At 48.1% G+C, this 18,227-nt stretch overlaps 1 protein-coding gene across 1 annotated transcript in view; it reads left to right on the top strand.

Moving 5' to 3' along the window:
* LOC147101038 (phosphatidylinositol 5-phosphate 4-kinase type-2 beta-like) overlaps positions 1 to 18,227 on the top strand; it is a 148,273-nt gene that overhangs the window by 65,344 nt on the left and 64,702 nt on the right. Inside the window, exon 4 of the mRNA XM_085966207.1 lies at positions 7,396 to 7,464. Within this exon, the coding sequence (XP_085822333.1) occupies positions 7,396 to 7,464 (69 nt within the window). The remainder of the gene's footprint in view (positions 1 to 7,395; positions 7,465 to 18,227) is intronic.

Here is an 18,227-nt window from a genome sequence, read left to right as displayed (position 1 = left end):
ACTGTGGGAGTACCTTCACCACACGGACTGCAGCGGTTCAAGAAGGCGGCTCCCCACCACCTTCTCGAGGGCAATTAGGAATGGCCAATAAATGCTGGCCGTGCCAGCGACGCCCACATCCCGGAACGAATAAAAAAAAGTGTGACCCTTGAGAACCAAATATTTAGTATAACTGCAGTGAATGAGTGGTTGGTTTATTTAACCCCCTGTATCCTCTGTGGGTGGGAGATCAGTTAAGAACGGAACATGAAGGGGGGGATTTTAACCCCAAAAAACGGGCGGGTTTGGGTCGGGTGGGAAGTTAAAGTGTTAAAAGTCTGAATCCCAACCAGAACCCGCCTCCAACCTGCCCACTTCCAGTTTTGACGGGGGGCGGGCAGCCTACCCGCTGGCAGGAGGCGGGTCTTCGATTTAAATATTGGAATGAGGCTGGCATGCCTCAGATTTAACCTGCATTTTAAATTTAACAGTGGCTGGTCGGGTTTTGCAGGCCTCGTGAAACCCGCCAGCTAAAGTAAGGTGAGGACTGCTGGTTCCAGAAGGTCATTGCCTTTACAACAACAACAACAGCAACTTGTATTTATATAGCCCCTATAGCATAGTACAGGTAGACTATCCTTTATCCGAACTTCCGAAAACCTCTAAAAACCGAAAGTTTTTTCGTTCAGCGTAAGTCGTGCGCACGACCCCGACCCCCCGCCGACCCCGACCCCCCCCGCCGACCCCGACCCCCCGCCGACCCCGACCCCCCGCCGACCCCCACCCCCGACAAATTTCCCAGTCTTATAAAATACCTTCTGAAATCCGAAATTTTCCGAAAACCGAAACACGGCTGGTCCCGAGGTTTTTGGATAAAGGATAGTCTACCTGTAAAACGTCCAAGGCGCTTCACAGTAGTGTTGTAAGACAAAAATTTGACACTGAGAGCCACATAATTAGGGCAGGTGACCAAAAGCTTAGAGTCACAGGGGGAGAAATTGGGTAAGTAGCGCCACTTGTTAGCGCCTAAAGAGGCAGGCAGTGGCTGTAGCGCCACTGGCTGCGCCTCCCGCGATATTGAGTTGGGGCGATAATGGTGGCGTTAGCCTTATGCGCTGCGCTGCCACCGATGACGTCATTGGTGTGCGCAGCGCCCCGTTCACGATATTTGGTTGCGAACGCCGCAGTTGCGCCGTTCGCTACCCGCACCCGGTTCATGGGGCCTTACTGTGCCAGCAGCGGCGCAAGTTAAGGTGGAGGTGCGGGGCGGCCGCCTGCCAGCACCTCCGTCCCCGGCCTCCTGACCACCCCCCCCCCCCCCCCCCGCAGCATTGCCGGCTGTTTCCCGAGAGCCCGGCACCTCTCCTCGGTGCCGGGCTCTTTTGCCAGCTTTCGCGAGCGGGGATCGCGTTGTTGCAGGCCCCTCCCCCTTAACAATGGGAGGAAGGCCTGCAGTACCGCAGCGTGCCATGCCGCAGCGTGTGGCGCTGCGGCACGTTGCGCTGCGATATTCAGTTTCAGCGCCCTAAGAGGGACGCGGAGCGCCTCGAGCCTCGCCCCGTCTTCCTCTAGGGGCAATGAAACTGAATATCGGACAATCGCTGAAGACTCGAACGCTGCGCTAAATCCTGCGCTCAGGCGAACTTGGTGCCAGTTTGGCGCCTCAACCCAATTTCTAGGCCATAGAGTTATACAGCTCAGAAAGAGGCCCTTCGGCCCATCGTGTCTGCGCCGGCCATCAAGCCCTGTCTATTCTAATCACATTTTCCAGCACTTGGTCCGTAGCATTGTATGCTATGGCGTTTCAAGTGCTCATCTAAATGCTTCTTAAATGTTGTGAGGGTTCCTGCCTCTACCACCCTTTCAGGCAGTGAGTTCCAGATTCCAACTACCCTCTGGGTGAAAAAGTTTCTCCTCAAATCCCCTCTAAACCTCCTGCCCCTTACCTTGAAACTATGCCCCCTGGTTATTGACCTCTCTACTAAGGGGAAAGGTTCCTCTCTATCAACCTTTCTATCTTGGTCAAAGAGTTAGGTTTTAAGGAGCATCTTAAAGGAAGAAAGAGAGGTGGAGAGGTTTAGGCAGGGAATTCCAGAGCTTAGGGCCCCAGGCAGCTGAAGGCACGGCCACCTATGGTTGAACGATTGTAATCAGTGATGCTCAAGAGGGCAGAATTAGAGGAGCGCAGATATCTCTGGATGGGGGGTGATTACAGAGATAAGGAGGGGTGAGGCCATGGAGAGATTTGTAAACAAGGATGAGAATTTTGAAATCAAGGCGCTGTTTAACTGAGAGCCAATGTAGGTCTGCGAGCACAGGGGCAATGGTGAACGGGACTTGGTGTGATTTAGGACACGGGCAGCAGAGTTTTGGATGACCTCAAGTTTACAGAGGGTAGGATGTGAGAGGCAGGTCCGGAGCGTGTTGGAATATTCAAGTCTAGACGTAACAAAGGCATGGATGAGGATTTCAGAACTGAGGCACGGGCGGAGTCGTACGATGTTACGGAGGTGGAAATAGGCGGTCTTAGTTAAGCTGTGGATATGTGGTCGGAAGCTCATTTCAGGGTTAGATATGACACCAAGTTTACACTTACCTTTTGGATACAGCGTCCCTGCCTAACCCACCCCTCGCACTTGGAGATCCCCCACGAGCCTCTGACCACCACCCACCACCAGCGCCCCCCCCCCCACCTCCCCATGCTGCCCCCCCCCCCCTTGTTCCTCTGGCCCGCTGATGCTCACTCGGCCCCCGATTGTTGCTGACACAGAGATGAGGAGGAATTTCTTCACCCAGAGAGTGGTGAACCTGTGGAATTCTCTACCACAGAAGACAGTTGAGGCCAACTTATTAAATATATTCAAGAAGGAGTTAGATATACTTCTTGAGGCTAAAGGGATCAAGGGATATGGGGAGAAAGCAGGGACAGGGTACTGAAATTGGATGATCAGCCATGATCTCATTAAATGGCGGAACAGGCTCGAGGGGCCGAATGGCCTACTCCTGCTCCTATCTTCTATGTTTCTATGACCTCCCTCCCCTGCCCCCCCCCCCCCACCCCTTGCTCATCCCCCCCCCCGGGCCCCCAAGCAATCCCTCCCTCCTATTTGCATCATAGTGCCGCGGGCCTACCCGCCTGCAGCCAGCCAGCCAGCCTCTCAATCTGGCTGGCCACGGGTGGGGAAACCGAGCTTTCCCACACACATCAGACCCTGCCGTTAAATTCAGGCCCTGCGTGAAACCCGTTTTCCCGGGTTTTCCCGACCGCTTCCGAGCCCCCCTGCTCCCAACCTGCCAAACTATTAAAATTCAGGCCGAAAAGTCTGGGCCCACGGTCCAATAGCAAGTGAAAGAGATAGTTGTTATGAGAGCATTAAAATTAAGGTAGGCCGTATAACCCTGTGATTCTTGCCTTTGTTTGGCTAGCACAAGTAAAATGCTTGTACTGTTTTTTTGCCTTGCTAATTGTCTGCTCTCTGCTCCTAAAGACAGTAACTCCTTGTTGGGGTACAGATCACTGGTGGCATACACCTTTCTTTCCCAAACGGCTGTTATTTGTGTACAAGTCCTCATAGTGAGTGCTGGCTGGCCATTTGACTTGGGGAGGTGTCACCGCTCAGGCCTCCCCTGACGTCCACACAGGTGCGAATCCAGCATGGGTGGCCGGATAGCGGATCAGGTTGCATGCTGGTTTTTGGATCTGATCCCTTCCTCCGCCTTCCCTGCACCACAGTCAGATTAGATAGCGCTCTGGCTAAAACTGATCAAACATCTGGCAGTCAAATGAAGAGATTCCCAGCGTGGCCGTTACTGATGGGGAATTCATTGTCTCTCTGGTTCAGTGTGAGGCAGATGTGCGCAGGCAAGGTTTTGCTTGGTATAGCAGCCATGCACCTTGCAGAAGCATCGAGATGAATAGATTGGGCGGAAGCAATGTTCCCGCTAAGGTGTGCGCATGCACACGACTGCGCAGTAATCTGAAACGGTTCCGCGCAGGCCGCTCATTGGCTTTTACATTGTAAAGGGACCGCACATTAAAAGAAACAGGCCGTGCGGAACAAAGCGCAGCTCACAGAGAACATTGGTCAGAAGATGCTTCTGGGGTTAGCCTGTTGATTTTTAAAATAAAAGACAGTGGATATGATTGCATTACAGTAATAAAAAGCTGTCGTAATTGGCCTGTTTTTTCCCTGGTTACAGTGATAATTGCGATCGTTACTAATTGAAAACTTACTAGTAATGGACTGACAGTGAAGGGACTTGAGAAACGCATAATGCTCCCCAATGGCACAATTGTTTAAGGCAGTGAGTAGCTAAGACCTGCAGACCACATTCGACCCTCCGTCTTTGCTGTGTTAACTCATCTTGGCCAGGGCTGCAATGCAGGTTAGGGACGGGGCAGTCGGCCAGGATTCCCATTCCTGATCGCTGCCAGTTGATTCCCCGCGCAGTTGTGTGGCCGTTGGGCGAGGGCGGGACTCGGCCCCTGCTGCGATGCTTCCCATAGTCAAATAGCTCACCACCACTGACTGTCTAGACTCGCACGTGACTAATAAGTCACTTGGGCACGGCACCAGGTGGTGCCCAGTGTCTGGGAACCACACCCAAGCAGAGCGTCGAGGACTTCTACCGAGGAGGGAAGAAAAGTGACAGAAAGAGGAGGAAACAAATCCACAGGATATTTTTTTTCTTTGAAAAAGGATAAAATTAGTTTGCAAGGTAGAAAGAGAGAGAGATTAATAAATACAGAATTTCACATATGCATTGCGACAGCGTATGAAAATTCTGTAGAGCACAATCATATAACGGTTTTGGATGACCTCAAGTTTACAGAGGGTAGAATGTGGGAGGCCGGCCAGGAGTGCATTGGAATAGTCAAGTCTAGAGGTAACAAAGGCATGGATGAAGGTTTCAGCAGCAGATGAGCTGAGGCAGGGGCAGAGACGGGCGATGTTACAGAGGTGGAAATAGGCGGCCTTAGTTACGGTGTGGAAATGTGGTTGGAAGCTCTTTTCAGGGTCAAATATGGCACCGAGGTTGCGAACAGTCTGGTTCAGCCTCAGACAGATGCTAGGGAGAGGGATGGAGTCGGTGGCTAGGGAACGGAATTTGTGGCGGGGATCGAAGACACCTCTGCTATCAATCCAGACAACTGCTGGATTGAGAGCCGAGGTGTTGGGGGGGGGGGGGGCGGTGGAAATCAATTAAAAACACTCAATTTGATTTTACCTGGCTTATGCAAAACGAGCCCCAAACTCCCATGAAAATTCTGGTAGATAATGATTTGGAATAAAAACAGAAAATGCTGGAAGCACTCAGCACTTCAGATGACCTGAAACGTTATCTCCGTTTCTCTCTCCACAGATCTGCTTGACCAGCTGAGCGTTTCCAGCATTTTCGGTTTTCATTTCAGATTTCCCGCATCCGCAGTATTTTGCTCTGGATTAGAATTTGGACTTCATTGCCTTATTTTCCGCAGTCCAATTTAGGGTGGCTGGTGCAGTACCAGTTTTCTGCCACTAGATATCTCTGCATTTTGTAAAATACTGTCAGCATTTACACTAAGCATCTATACGGGTAGCTGGCTTCCTTCAGCAAAGGCATTGATGCTCTGCAAAAGCGCTTTTCTGGTGTTGCGTACGGTTAGAATCAGTGAGGCAGGATTCTGTTGCAAGCAAACTCCTTACAAGCATGCTTTTAGCAATGGAAATACTTGCGGGGGTGGGGGGGTGGGGAATTGGGTATTGCCCATTTTGGGGCACTAATATCGGCTGGGCGCAAAGTTTAGCGCCTCCAACTGCAAAATTCGCCTCTATCGCCCCCCTGGAGGTGATTTGAGCGTTAAATTAGGCGCTACACACCTCTCTTGGCGCTGATGTCGGGGAGCGAGGCGCTACCTCAGAACGCTACCGAAGCTCAGGTGATGCCAGTTACCATGGAAGCCAGACAGACTGGCGCTGTCCAGTTCTTAAAGGGGAGGGGCCATCCTGCTGGCCAGCCACACCCTGCTCATTGCAGCCTTGAATCTGGGTCTGGAGAGACCTCTAAAGCAATTGTGTTGGAAGCACTAATGGATAGGCCCAGGGGCCTAGCGTCCCGTTAGCGCCCCACGAGTGGGGCTAACCAATTGAATTTTTTCCCCCTTGGGCTTTTCTGCCTGGCACAGAAAGATGCGTCCGCAGCACGACTGCAAACTAAATTGGACAAGGGGGGCACACGTTCAAGCTCGTGTCGGGTACATTTAGGACTGGTTTCGGGAGATTCTTCTTCACGCAAAGTGTGATCAGCCTGTGGAATAAACTTCAGGAAGAGTAATCGAAACAAAGACCCTGGAATCTTTTAAGAAAGAATTGGTTGCTGAATGGGGGGATTTTTGGTTCTCTCCAGATTGATGAATTCAGATGGGCCGAATGGCCCTCTTCGGCCAGAATTATTTTGTGAATGCACAGTTTCTCCTAATGTGACCATCCCTTTTTCGAGAGGAGCGAGCTTTATCTGTTCTAATTGGAGGGCCTTGTCCCTAGTTATCAGATTAGTCCAGAGTGTCCACATTTGGGCCTTGCACAGGTAGTATAACAAAACCCCTGGCGCAGGAATCGAGAAGACAAGCACAATACAAATTACAGGGGAAGCATTCTGCAGTTTTATTCGCCCAGGAAAGGAGATAAGATACGATTAACAGAAGAAGCTGCGCAAAAATTGGGATGGTGGAGCAATGGAGGTTCCTCTAATATCCGAGCGTGGGTGCAGAAAGATAAATTATAAATACTGGAAATCGGAATTAAAAGCAGAAGTCAGCCTGAAAAGAGAGAGGGCAGGTCAACGGTCGGGCATCGAGCCTTCCTCAATTCAGAGCAAGGGTCCCACCAAAATATTAACCTGTCCTTTTCTGTTCCCGATGCTTGAGTGACCAGAGGAGTTCGGGTGGGGGAAGGGGGCGTGGTGGTGACATTCCCTCTGTAGCAAAATTGTAAATGCTTGAATACAGAAAGCATTTAGCATTGCACTACAAATAACAAATGTAGGACATCTCCACACCCCACACGCCACCGTGTTTTTGGGGCTCTTTATTTTGCAGCCTTTTGTATTCATCCGGGCTCGAATGCATCGTCCGATTTGGATGAAGTAATAGTTTATGGTTTTATTTTTGATGGCATCTAAAGATTATGTCGGTTGCTGTCTTGGAACTGTGTTTAGCTGCAGCAGATATAAACACTTGTGATATTCTTGGTGTGAACAGTGAGGCTGTTGAAAGGGCTGTCGCTTTTGTAGGATCGAATTGTGGTTTTGATTTCTGCCTTTTTGTAAAGTGTTGTGTCCTTTGCCTCACAAGTGGGATCTTTGTTGCTGATCACCAGCTGATGTTCCCAGGGCATAGGTGTTTGTTTATTTTTTTTCAATTCTTATTGTTTATAGCACTCTTTGTCAAAGCTTCCATCGCAAGAGCTGGATAAAGTAACATTGAACGTGGGCTTAGTCCGCCAGGTCAGTTACAAAATGGCACCTTGCATCTGAGCTTCACCACAACATCCTGTCTGCTGCATTGCATGTACTTCTGTAGGTAATGTGAAGTTTGCTACTAACATGTTGCAAAACGACAGAACCTTCAAGATCCCTAATGACTAATCTCTTGATGACTCTTTTACATTGCGAGGGATTGCTTACAATATACGGCACAGAAACAGGCCATTCTGCCCAATCAGTCCATGCCGGTGTTTATGCTCCACTCGACCCTCCTCCAGTCTTTCCTCATCTAAATCTATCAGCATAACCCTCTATTCTCTTCTCCCTCATGTGCTTGTCTAGCCTCCCCTTAAATGCATCTATACTATTTGCCTCAACCACTCCCTGTGGTAGCGAGTTCCACATTCTCACCACTCTCTGGGTAAAGAAGTTTCTCCTGAATTCCCTATTGGATTTCTTGGTGACTATCTTATATTGATGGCCTCTAGTTTTGCTCTTCCCCACAAGTGGAAACACTCTCTCTGTATCCTCTCTATGAAAACCTTTCATAATTTTATAGACCTCTATTAGGTCCCCCTCAGTCTTCTCTTTTCAAGAGAAAAGAGACCCAGCCTGTTCATCCTTTCCTGATGGGTATAACATTGAACAGTGTTGTTCTGTATGTTGGCCACTAGCCACATGTGGCTAATTGGGAATCCACATGTGACTAAATGCATTTCTCATTAGTAAATAAAAAATGAATAATGAACACCATCTTTGAGCATGTGATCTCAACACTCATAGTTGCACAACATATGCATGTGAACTTTAACCTGTTTGTGCATTTGTTGGTAAGATGGAAAGCAGAGTATTTTTTAATCACTGTGAGTGCTTTACTTGCTTGGTTACTGTTTGCTGGTGTGTACCACGGGTGAAAGCACTGGACTTCAGCACCATGGAAAGGCCAGCAACACTGTACGGAGAGGGAGCTGTCATCGTGGGCAGTCAGCATAACCGCTCCAAGCCAGCGACAGAAAGCAAACCCGACCAATAACGGGCATCTCCAACAGGCAACGTCATGGCAAAGAGCATCTAATCGAGTTCTGCATGGGGAGCGGCGGCATGTGTGGGTGGAGAGCGGGGAGTGGACAAGTGTGAATTAATTAAGGAGAGCCAGCACGAATTTGTTAAAGGCAAATCATGTTTAACTAATTTGATTGTGTTGTTTGATGAGGTAACAGAGAGGGTTGATGAGGGTAATGCATTTGATGTAGTGTACATGGATTTCCAAAAGGCGTTCGACAAAGTGCCACATACAGGAAACTTTGTGATATCCGGCACTGACGGGACCGAGCTGTTGCCGATCTATCAAAACTGCCGGACAAACCAGCGCTAATGTTGAAGCATACGGAGGTTTTCAGCTCCGTATCTGGCAACAAACACTGTTGCTTAGCAACAGCTTCTAAATAGTCAGCCCGGATCTTGGAGCATCTCTGTAGCTTAGCAACAGCTTCAGAGAGACTTTGCAGAGCCGAAGAAAAAAACCCTCCGTATCTGGCAACAAACACTGTTGCTTAGCAACAGCTTCTAAACAGTCGGCCAGTACCTTGGAAGCGTCTCTGTAGCTTAGCAACAGCTTCAGAGAGACTTTGCAGAGCATGACTGTTGGAAAAAAAAGCCACAAGAAGAAAAAAAAACTAACAAAACAGCTCCTGATTTCTGCCAGTGGATCGCGGTTTCCGGACATTCAACCTCCGGATAAACCAAAGTTTCCTGTAATAGGCTTGCCAGCAAAGTTGAAGCCCATGGAATAAAAGGGACAGTGGCAGCATGGATACAAAATTGGCTAAGTGACAGGAAACAGAGAGTAGTGGTGAACGGTTGTTTAACGGACTGGACGGAGAGCGGGAGGCGTCTCTGAACAGAAGAGTGGGGGGGGGGGGGGGACAGGGGCAGGTCTGGACTGAGAGTGGGGGTGGAGCCGTCTCTGGACGGAGAGCAGGGATGGGTCTGGTGCCTCTCGTTGTGCGAGTCAACATTCTCCGCAATCACTCCGGAAAAAGTCAAACTACCACTCGCAACTGTGGGACAAAAATCTAGAAGCTGCACCAAGATTTGGTGTGTCTGCTAAATTCACAGCTTTGATGAAAGAGGAAGACTACAAAGTTTCTCACTGAATCATGGTAGATGTTTGTTAATGTATAAAGCACAGTTATCTATATGGCATCTACTAAAATTAATGCATGTGGCCAAAACCGTGTCACGTAGTCAGACCTGTGGCTGGTCAGCGATTCCTATTGGACAACACCGTGCTAGAAAAGCAGTTTGGAGGGCTTGTAGTGTTAGTGCTAATATTCCTTTATATTAGGACTGCAGCATTGCAAGTTAAGATGCTCTAATGAGTTAATATACAAGGGTTGTATTCCCTAGAATTTGGACAGTTAAGGGGTGATCTAATTGAAGTTTTCAAGATATTAAGGGGAACAGATAGGGTAGATAGAGAGAAACTATTCCGCTGGGTGGAGATTCTAGGACTAGGGAGCATAGTCTAAAAATTAGAGCCATACCTTTCAGGAGTGAAGTTAGGAAACACTTCTACACACAAAGGGTGGTAGAAGTTTGGAACTCTCTTCCACAAATGGAAATTGATGCTGGGTCAATTGTTAATTTTAAATCAGAGATTGATAGCTCTATAAACTAGTAACCCTGGCCAAGTATCAGCTTGGCTCGGTTGGTAGTACCGTTGCTTCTGAGTCAGAAGGCTTTGGTAAACAAACCACATTGGCACTTCAGTGGGGTGTTGAATGAACATCCCCAGCAGTGAAGCTTTGACCACGCTCGATCAGCTCCGATGGACGGGCCACGTTGTCCGCATGCCCGATACGAGACTCCCAAAGCAAGCGCTCTACTCGGAGCTCCGACACGGCAAGAGAGCCCCAGGTGGGCAGAGGAAATGCTTCAAGGACACCCTCAAAGCTTCCTTGAAAAAGTGCAACATCCCCACTGACCCCTGGGATTCCCTGGCCCAAGACCGCACAAAGTGGAGGAGAAGCATCCGTGAAGGCGCCGAACACCTCGAGTCTCTTCGCCGGGAGCAAGCGGAAGCCAAGCGCAGACAGTGCAAGGAGCGCACGTCAACCCAAGCACCCCACCCACCCGCGCCTTCAACCACCGTCTGCCCCACCTGTGACAGAGACTGTAGGTCCCACATTGGACTCATCAGTCACCTGAGAACTCATTTCTAGTGTGGAAGCAAGTCATCCTCGGTTCCAAGGGACTGCCTAAGAAGAAGAAGAAGAAGAATGAATATAGTGCGTTGTTGGAGGTGTTGTCCTTGAGAAAGTACGTTAAACTGAGATCAGAGTGACATAAAGGATTTCTGCCAATTTAGTATCCTGGCCAACATTCCTCCCTCTACCAATACCACCAAACATAGATGAGCTGGTCGTTTATCTCATTGCTGTTTGTGAAACCTTGTGTGCAAAATGGCTGCCGCATTTGCAGCATAAAAGCTGCTCCACAATATTGTTTTGCTACGAAGGTGAACCTGCGTCCATTCATGGCCACAAAGTATGACTGCTGTTAAGTAAAATGGTGATTAATAAGGTCATTCAGAATGAGGGTGAAAACGGGGCTTGAAAAGTTTAAACGCAGGTGGAACAGGGCTAAACAAAATGTAAACCCCGTTCCCTATAGGCACAACTTCCAACAAAATAGAGGGAGGGACACTGGAAACACCTGGAGTACTGTGAGCAGTTCTGGGCACCACACCTTCGGGTGGAGAGATTGGCCTTGGAGGGAGTGCAGCGTAGGTTTACCAGAATGATACCCGGACTCCAGGGGTTAAATTATGAGGAGAGATCACACAAACTAGGGTTGTATTCCTTGGAATTTAGACGGTTAAGGTGATTTGATGGAAGTTTTCAAGAGATAGGGGAACAGATAGGGTAGATAGAGAGAAACTATTCCTGTTGGTTGGGGAGTCTAGGACTAGGGGGCATAGTCTTAAAAATTAGAGCCAGACCTTTGAGGAGTGAAATTAGGAAACACTTCTACACACAAAGGGTGGTAGAAGTTTGGAACTCTATTCCGCAAATGGCAATTGATGCTGGGGGTCAGTTGTTAATGTTAAATCTGAGATTGATATATTTTTGTTAACCAAAGGTATTAAGGGATATGGGGCAATGGCAGGTATATGGAGTTAGGTCGCAGATCAGCCATGACCTCATTGAATAGTGGAATAGGCTCGAGGGGCTCAATGGCCTCCTCCTGTCCCTATGTGTGGTAAACCACTGTTATACCTGCCTGTGTGGGTGTTTGTATTCCACTGTGTACATGTCTGTACATGCCTCGGCTGACTCCTCCCACGAGTCCAGGTATAAAGGTGACTGCTCCACAGTCCCTCTGTATTCTGGACTGGTCGACCACTCGAGGCACACCTTCATTCTCTTGTTAATAAAAGCCTGTTAGTTACTCGCTTAACCTCAGTCTTTTGAGTAATTAATAGCGCATCACTATGTTTCTATGTTCCCTGTCTACAAGCCTTCACTCAAGATGGTTCAAGCCAATTGTCATTCTGGGCAACAGATCTGAACAGAACTATCTGATTTGGTAGCCTTTTTGAACTGGGCCTCACCAAGAAAACATGCAGCCTGGCGCACCCTCTAGCTAAGGATACTGGTAACGGTGAGCCTGCAAAATAATGTCCGTCTCTCCTCCTTCACTTCTGCTCCTGTTGCACATTTTTTCTCACTCTGCTCTTTCACTTCTGTTCTTTGTTTCTCTCTCGTCTACTTCATTTTTGTTTCTTGTTCTTCTGAGATTCCATTCTTTTGCTTTCCTCCGTCACTGCTGGTTCTCTTGCTCTCCTGTTTCAATTTCGTTTCTCACTCTTTTGCTTACATCTGTTTCTCTCGCTCCTCTTTCACTTCTATTTCAATCTCTTTCCTTCTTACTGTTTTTATTGCCCTCCTTCACTAATACTTCTCCCTCACTTTCTACTCTCTCTCCCCCTCCCTCATTCTCCCTCCCCTCCCTCACTTATCTCTCTCTCTTTCTCTCCCCCTCCCTCTCATCTCTCCCTTCTCTCACTCTTATCTCTCCCCTCCCTCTTATCTCTCTCTCTCTCTCTCTCCTCCCTCGCTCTCATTCTCACTCTCCTCCCTCGCTCTCATTCTCTCTCTCTTCTCTCTCATTCACTCTCCTCCCTCGCTCTCATTCTCTCTCTCTCTCCTCCCTCGCTCTCATTCTCTCTCTCTCCTCCCTCATTCTTCAAAGAGCAAGTTATTATCTAAATGGAAAGAAACTGCAAAGTGCTACAGTACAAAGGGTTCTGGGGGTCCTGGTGCATGAAACACAGAAGGTTAGTATGCAGGTACAGCAGGTGATCAGGAAGGCCAATGGAATCTTGGCTTTTATTGCAAGGGGGATGGAGTATAAAAGCAGGGAAGTCTTGCTTCAGTTATACAGGGTACTGGTGAGGCCACACCTGGAATACTGTGTGCAGTTTTGGTTTCCATATTTAAGAAAAGATATACTTGCTCTCGAGGCAGTACAGAGAAGGTTCACTAGGTTGATTCCGGAGATGAGGGGGTTGACGTATGAGGAAAGGTGAGTAGGTTGGGCCTCTACTCATTGGAGTTCAGAAGAATGAGAGGCGATCTTATCGAAACATATAAGATTGTGAGGGGGCTTGATCGGGCGGATGCGGGGAGGATGTTTCCACTAATGGGTGAGACTAGAACTAGGGGGCATAATCTTAGAATAAGGGGCTGCCCTTTCAAAACTGAGATGAGGAGAAACTTCACTCAGAGGGTAGTAAATCTATGGAATTTGCTACCTCAGAGAGCTGTGGAAGCTGCGACATTAAATAAATTTAAAACGGAGATGGACAGTGATGTAAGAAAAAGGAGACTTACCATCAAGTAACTTTAAAGTAAGCTTTAAGTAACTTATAAACACACTATATACACAAGAGAGGTCTTTACCATGCCTCTGGTAGAAGCCTCTTACAATACTGAACAGACCAGTATTTATACCAGTCCAACAGGAAGTGACATTTACAGGAAGTGAGGTATGTACACAGTTCATAGTTCATAGTTCATAGTTCACAGGAAGTGATGACATAACTTCCCGGAAGTTAGCATTTTTATCACATTCTTCCCTCCTGCAGGATTAGGAGGCTGTGGTCTACCTTTTGGTCCGTAGCCGCCGAACAAGGAAGAGTCGCACCCGTTTGGATTCCCGTCGTAGAGGGTCGCTGGTCCGCTTACATGCGGTTGGCCATTGGTCAGAGTCTGTGTGGCCTGGATTGCCCTGTGAAGGGTCGGGGAGATCATGGCTTCGAGTACGAGCCCCAATAGGTTCAAAGTCGGACTGCCTCTGTTCAGAGGGAGGTGCAGAGCTGGTCTGTGGCGGATCAGTACTTTCATGCGCGGTACTGGGAGGGTCGTAACCTTGAGCACGGGGTTCTACCGGCACCAAGCTAGTTGGTGTCCGATCAGGATCCTGGAGAGGGGTAGCCGATAGGTCCCAAGAGTTTCCTGGTGAAATGCCATCACCCGATGTCCCACTAGGTCCTGGTGGGCAGGGAGCCAGATCCCGTAATGATACGGTAGATTCTCGGCCGTCGGAATATCGTATGTTTGCATAGGTGGGGTTGGCATCGGTTAGTTCGACCTCGTCTACAAGAGGGTCATTTTTAGACGTCCGAACGTATCTTCGGAGTAATACAGGTCCAGGAGTAGTTAGCCATGACGGGAGTGATGTTCCATGAGATGAGCGACGCTGGAATCCAAAGAACCGCTCATGAGGTGTAGTATTTGTGGCTGTAGAAAGCAGGGACCGTATAGAGTGCAATGCATCCGGAAGCACTGTTTCCCATTGCTGGTCTGGTAGGCCCCGAGATCTTAAAGCGAGACGTACGGAATTCCAGATGATACCGTTATACCTCTCTACCTGCCCATTTCCGATGGGATGGTATGGTGTTGTTTTGCTTGTAGCAATTCCCCGTTCTGAGAGGTAGTCCTTGAGTTCCCTTGACATAAAGGATGGACCCCGATCTGAGTGAATATAAGCCGGCATGCCACAGAGAGAAAATACCTGCTCAAGGCAGCAGATTACTGTGGACGCCAGCATATTGGAGCAGGGGAAGGCAAACGGAAAACGTGAATATTCGTCGATCATGGTGAGCAAATATGTGTTCCGAGTTGAAGAGGGCACTGGGCCCTTAAAATCGATGCTAAGTCGTTGCATCGGTTGGGTTGCATGTATGAGTATACCATCTGAGGGGCGGAAGAACTGAGGTTTTAATTCCGCACAAAGCCGGCATTCTGAGCATATTTTTTTTACATCTCCAGTGGAAAAAGGGAGATTCCGTGATCGTACGAAATGTAGCATGCGCGTAACGCCAGGATGACACAAACCATTGTGGACATCCATGAGAGTGGAGGATGACATAGTGGAGCAGAATGCCCGTGTGAGGGTGTCCGGGGCCACATTCTCCTTGCCAGGCCGATAGAGAATGGTATAACCAAAAGAGGCCAGTTCCATCCTCCAAAGTTGTATTTTATTATTCTTAATTTTGGTTCGTTTTCGATTATCGAGCATGAAGGCGACTGATCGTTGGTCCGTGATCAATGTAAAGTGCTGGCGAGCTAGAAAATGGTTCCACTTCCGTACTGCCTCTATGATGGCTGTGGCTTCTTTCTCAACCGGAGGATAATGTAGCTCGGCACCTTGTAAGGTCCTGGACATAAATGCTACAGGACGACCTTCCTGATTCAGAGTAGCCGAGATCGCCACCTCCGAGGCATCACATTCAACCACGAAAGGGAGATTCTCATCGATGGAGTGAAGAGCCGCTTTCTCCAACTGTTTTTTGAGAAGGTTAAAGGCTGCAACAGCCGCTGTTCCCAGTGGAAATGATCTAGCATGCAGCAAGGGTTGGATTTTGTCTGAAAAATGAGGAATCCATTTAGCGTAGTATGCAAACAGACCGAGAGCCCGACGTAAAGAAGCCGGATTCTTAGGTGACGGGAGCTCTTGGAGCGGGCGAAGTCTTTCTGGGTCTGGCTTAATGATACCATTGCCTACGCAGTAGCCAAGGATGTTGATGGTCGGTTGCGACTCAACAGATTTGGATTCATTCAGGGTCAAATTACGGCGATGGAGGGCATCCCGAAATTTTTGGAGGTTGGAGTCGTGTTCCTGTTGATCGTGACCTGCAATGGTAATGTTATCAAGATAGGGAAAAGTGTCCCTTAGGTTTTCCTGCTTAACCAGGCCATCCATTGCCCGTTGAAAGACAGCCACTCCATTAGTAACCCCGAATGGGAGGCGACGAAATTGGTACAGCCGTCCATTAGCCTCAAAGGCTGTGTACTGCTTATCTGAGACCTTCAAGGGTAACTGATGATAGGCACTTTTTAAATCGTAAGTTGAGAACACTTTGTATTCGGCCAGTTTATTAACCATATCATCAATGCGTGGCAATGGGTAGGCGTCCAAGTCGGTATATTGATTGATGGTTTGCGAATAATCGATGCATAGTCGCTGTTTGTGAGGTTTTAGAGGGTTCTTGACAATGACGACTTGAGCCCGCCAGGGCGACGAACATGGTTCAATGATATCCTCTGCTAGAAGTCGAGAGATTTCAGCCGCAATAAAAGATTGGTCTCCCTGATTAAAGCGCCGCGATTTCGTTATTATCGGTTGGCATTGAGGCGGAATACTGGCAAATAATGAGGGTTAATCAAGTGAAGCTGCTGATAATGCACAAAATGGTAATTTAGATGGTATATTAGAAATAGTAAGTCCGGGTTTGGATCCACCAAACTCAATGGTGAGTTTCTTATGCTGTTTTTGGAAGTCCAGCCCTAAGAGGAGATCACTACATAAGTCTTTGAGCACTGAAAGTCGGGTGGAGGGATACATACGACCATGAAGTGTCATATCAACAACACAAAAGCCGGAGATTCTGGTATTAAGTGATGACTGGGCCATCGCAATTGCCTGGTCCGATGGGAAGACATGTAGTTTCAATTTCGCAACAATCTGTTCCTTAATGAAACTATCAGTACTTCCTGAGTCAATTAAGGCATCCAAGGTATGCCCTTTAATTGAAATTTTTGTGGCTGCCTGAGACAGGTTCTGTGGGCAAGCAGCTGTAATTGGTGTCGTTGCACAGAGAGTGGCTAAAACTCTCGGTGTGCTTCTTCGGGAGAGAGCTCGAGAGGAAGCTTGATAGGTCCTAGCTGGAGCATCTTGATAGGCCCTAATTGGGGCAGTTCGGTAGGCCTTAGCTGGATTGGCCCTCGTAGAGGCCCTTGATAGGCAAACTTTAGCAAAGTGTCCTTTTTTCCCGCAATAACTGCAGATTGCATTGCGAGCAGGGCAGGTTTTCCTAGGGTGAAAAGCATCTCCACAAAAGAAGCATTCCTTCCTAGATTGCCAAGAGGCTGCTAAAGTGGGGTCGTCCTCCTCTTCTTCATCAGAATTATCAGAATTAGATTCCCCCATGATAGGGTTCACCTGAGACCGCTTGAATTGTCTGGTTGCAGCTACAGCAGCAGATCGAGATCTGGGCAGCTGATAGAGGTCTGCATTTCTCTTTGCCAAATCCAGTGAACAAGCTAGGTCAAAAGCTTTTTGTAGCTCAAGTGTTTTACTTTCTAGTAGACGCTGGCGTATAAATGGAGAGGCAATCCCGCAGATGAAAGCATCACGAATCATTTCTTGGCGGTACAGCTCAGCTGAGGCTGCCTGAAAGTTACAATCTACGCTGAGCCTGCGAAGTTCTTGCAGGAATTCGTCAATTGATTCCCCTGGCCCTTGTCGGGCTGTGGCCAGTAGATGTCTAGCATAGACCTCATTTGGGGTCTTCGCATACAGTTTCTTAAGTGCCCGAATCACCTCTTCGTAATTATCCCAGTCATCAACATATTCGAACACTTTTGGGGTCACATAATTGACAAGTATCTTCAATTTAGCAGGAGCATCCACTTTACATTCATCCAGAAAATTCTCAAAAGTACGATACCAATGCTTCCATACCCTGCCAGCTGCTGGTGTATTCGGGTCCAAGTCCAGACGAATAGGTCTAAGGATTTTCTCCATGATGGGTGGTTCCCTGGATCCTTAACTTCCGAGTTTGTCTGAAGGTCGAGTATTTGTCAGTGTAAATACTAAGTTACTTAAATTGATGTAAGAAAAAGGAGACTTACCATCAAGTAACTTTAAAGTAAGCTTTAAGTAACTTATAAACACACTATATACACAAGAGAGGTCTTTACCATGCCTCTGGTAGAAGCCTCTTACAATACTGAACAGACCAGTATTTATACCAGTCCAACAGGAAGTGACATTTACAGGAAGTGAGGTATGTACACAGTTCATAGTTCATAGTTCATAGTTCACAGGAAGTGATGACATAACTTCCCGGAAGTTAGCATTTTTATCACAGACAGTTTCCTAGCAGATAAGGGAATTAGGGGTTACGGGGAGCGGGCAGGAAAGTGGACGTGAGTCTAAGTTCGGATCAGCCATGATCCTATTGAATGGCGGAGCAGGCCCGAGGGGCCGTATGGCCTACTCCTGCTCCTACTTCTTATGTTCTCTTCCTCTCCACCCTCCCTCTCATCCCTCTATCTCCTTTCTTTACCTGTTTTATCTTTTTGCGTCTTCAGCAGTTTTTGTTTCACTCTAGTTTAGGGTTGCCAACTCTATTTGGATATATTCCTGGAGGTTTCATGACGAGATCTCCTGTCTCCAACCGCCTCGCCCAGTCAAACCGACCACCCCCCCCC

The sequence above is a fragment of the Somniosus microcephalus genome, chromosome 24, assembly GCF_052327205.1.
Source record: "Somniosus microcephalus isolate GS21.2 chromosome 24, FLI_Smic_1.0, whole genome shotgun sequence".
NCBI classification, from domain to species: Eukaryota; Metazoa; Chordata; class Chondrichthyes; order Squaliformes; family Somniosidae; genus Somniosus; species Somniosus microcephalus.
Note: the sequence above shows the minus strand (reverse complement) of the source record. Positions and strands in the feature narration are given on the sequence as shown.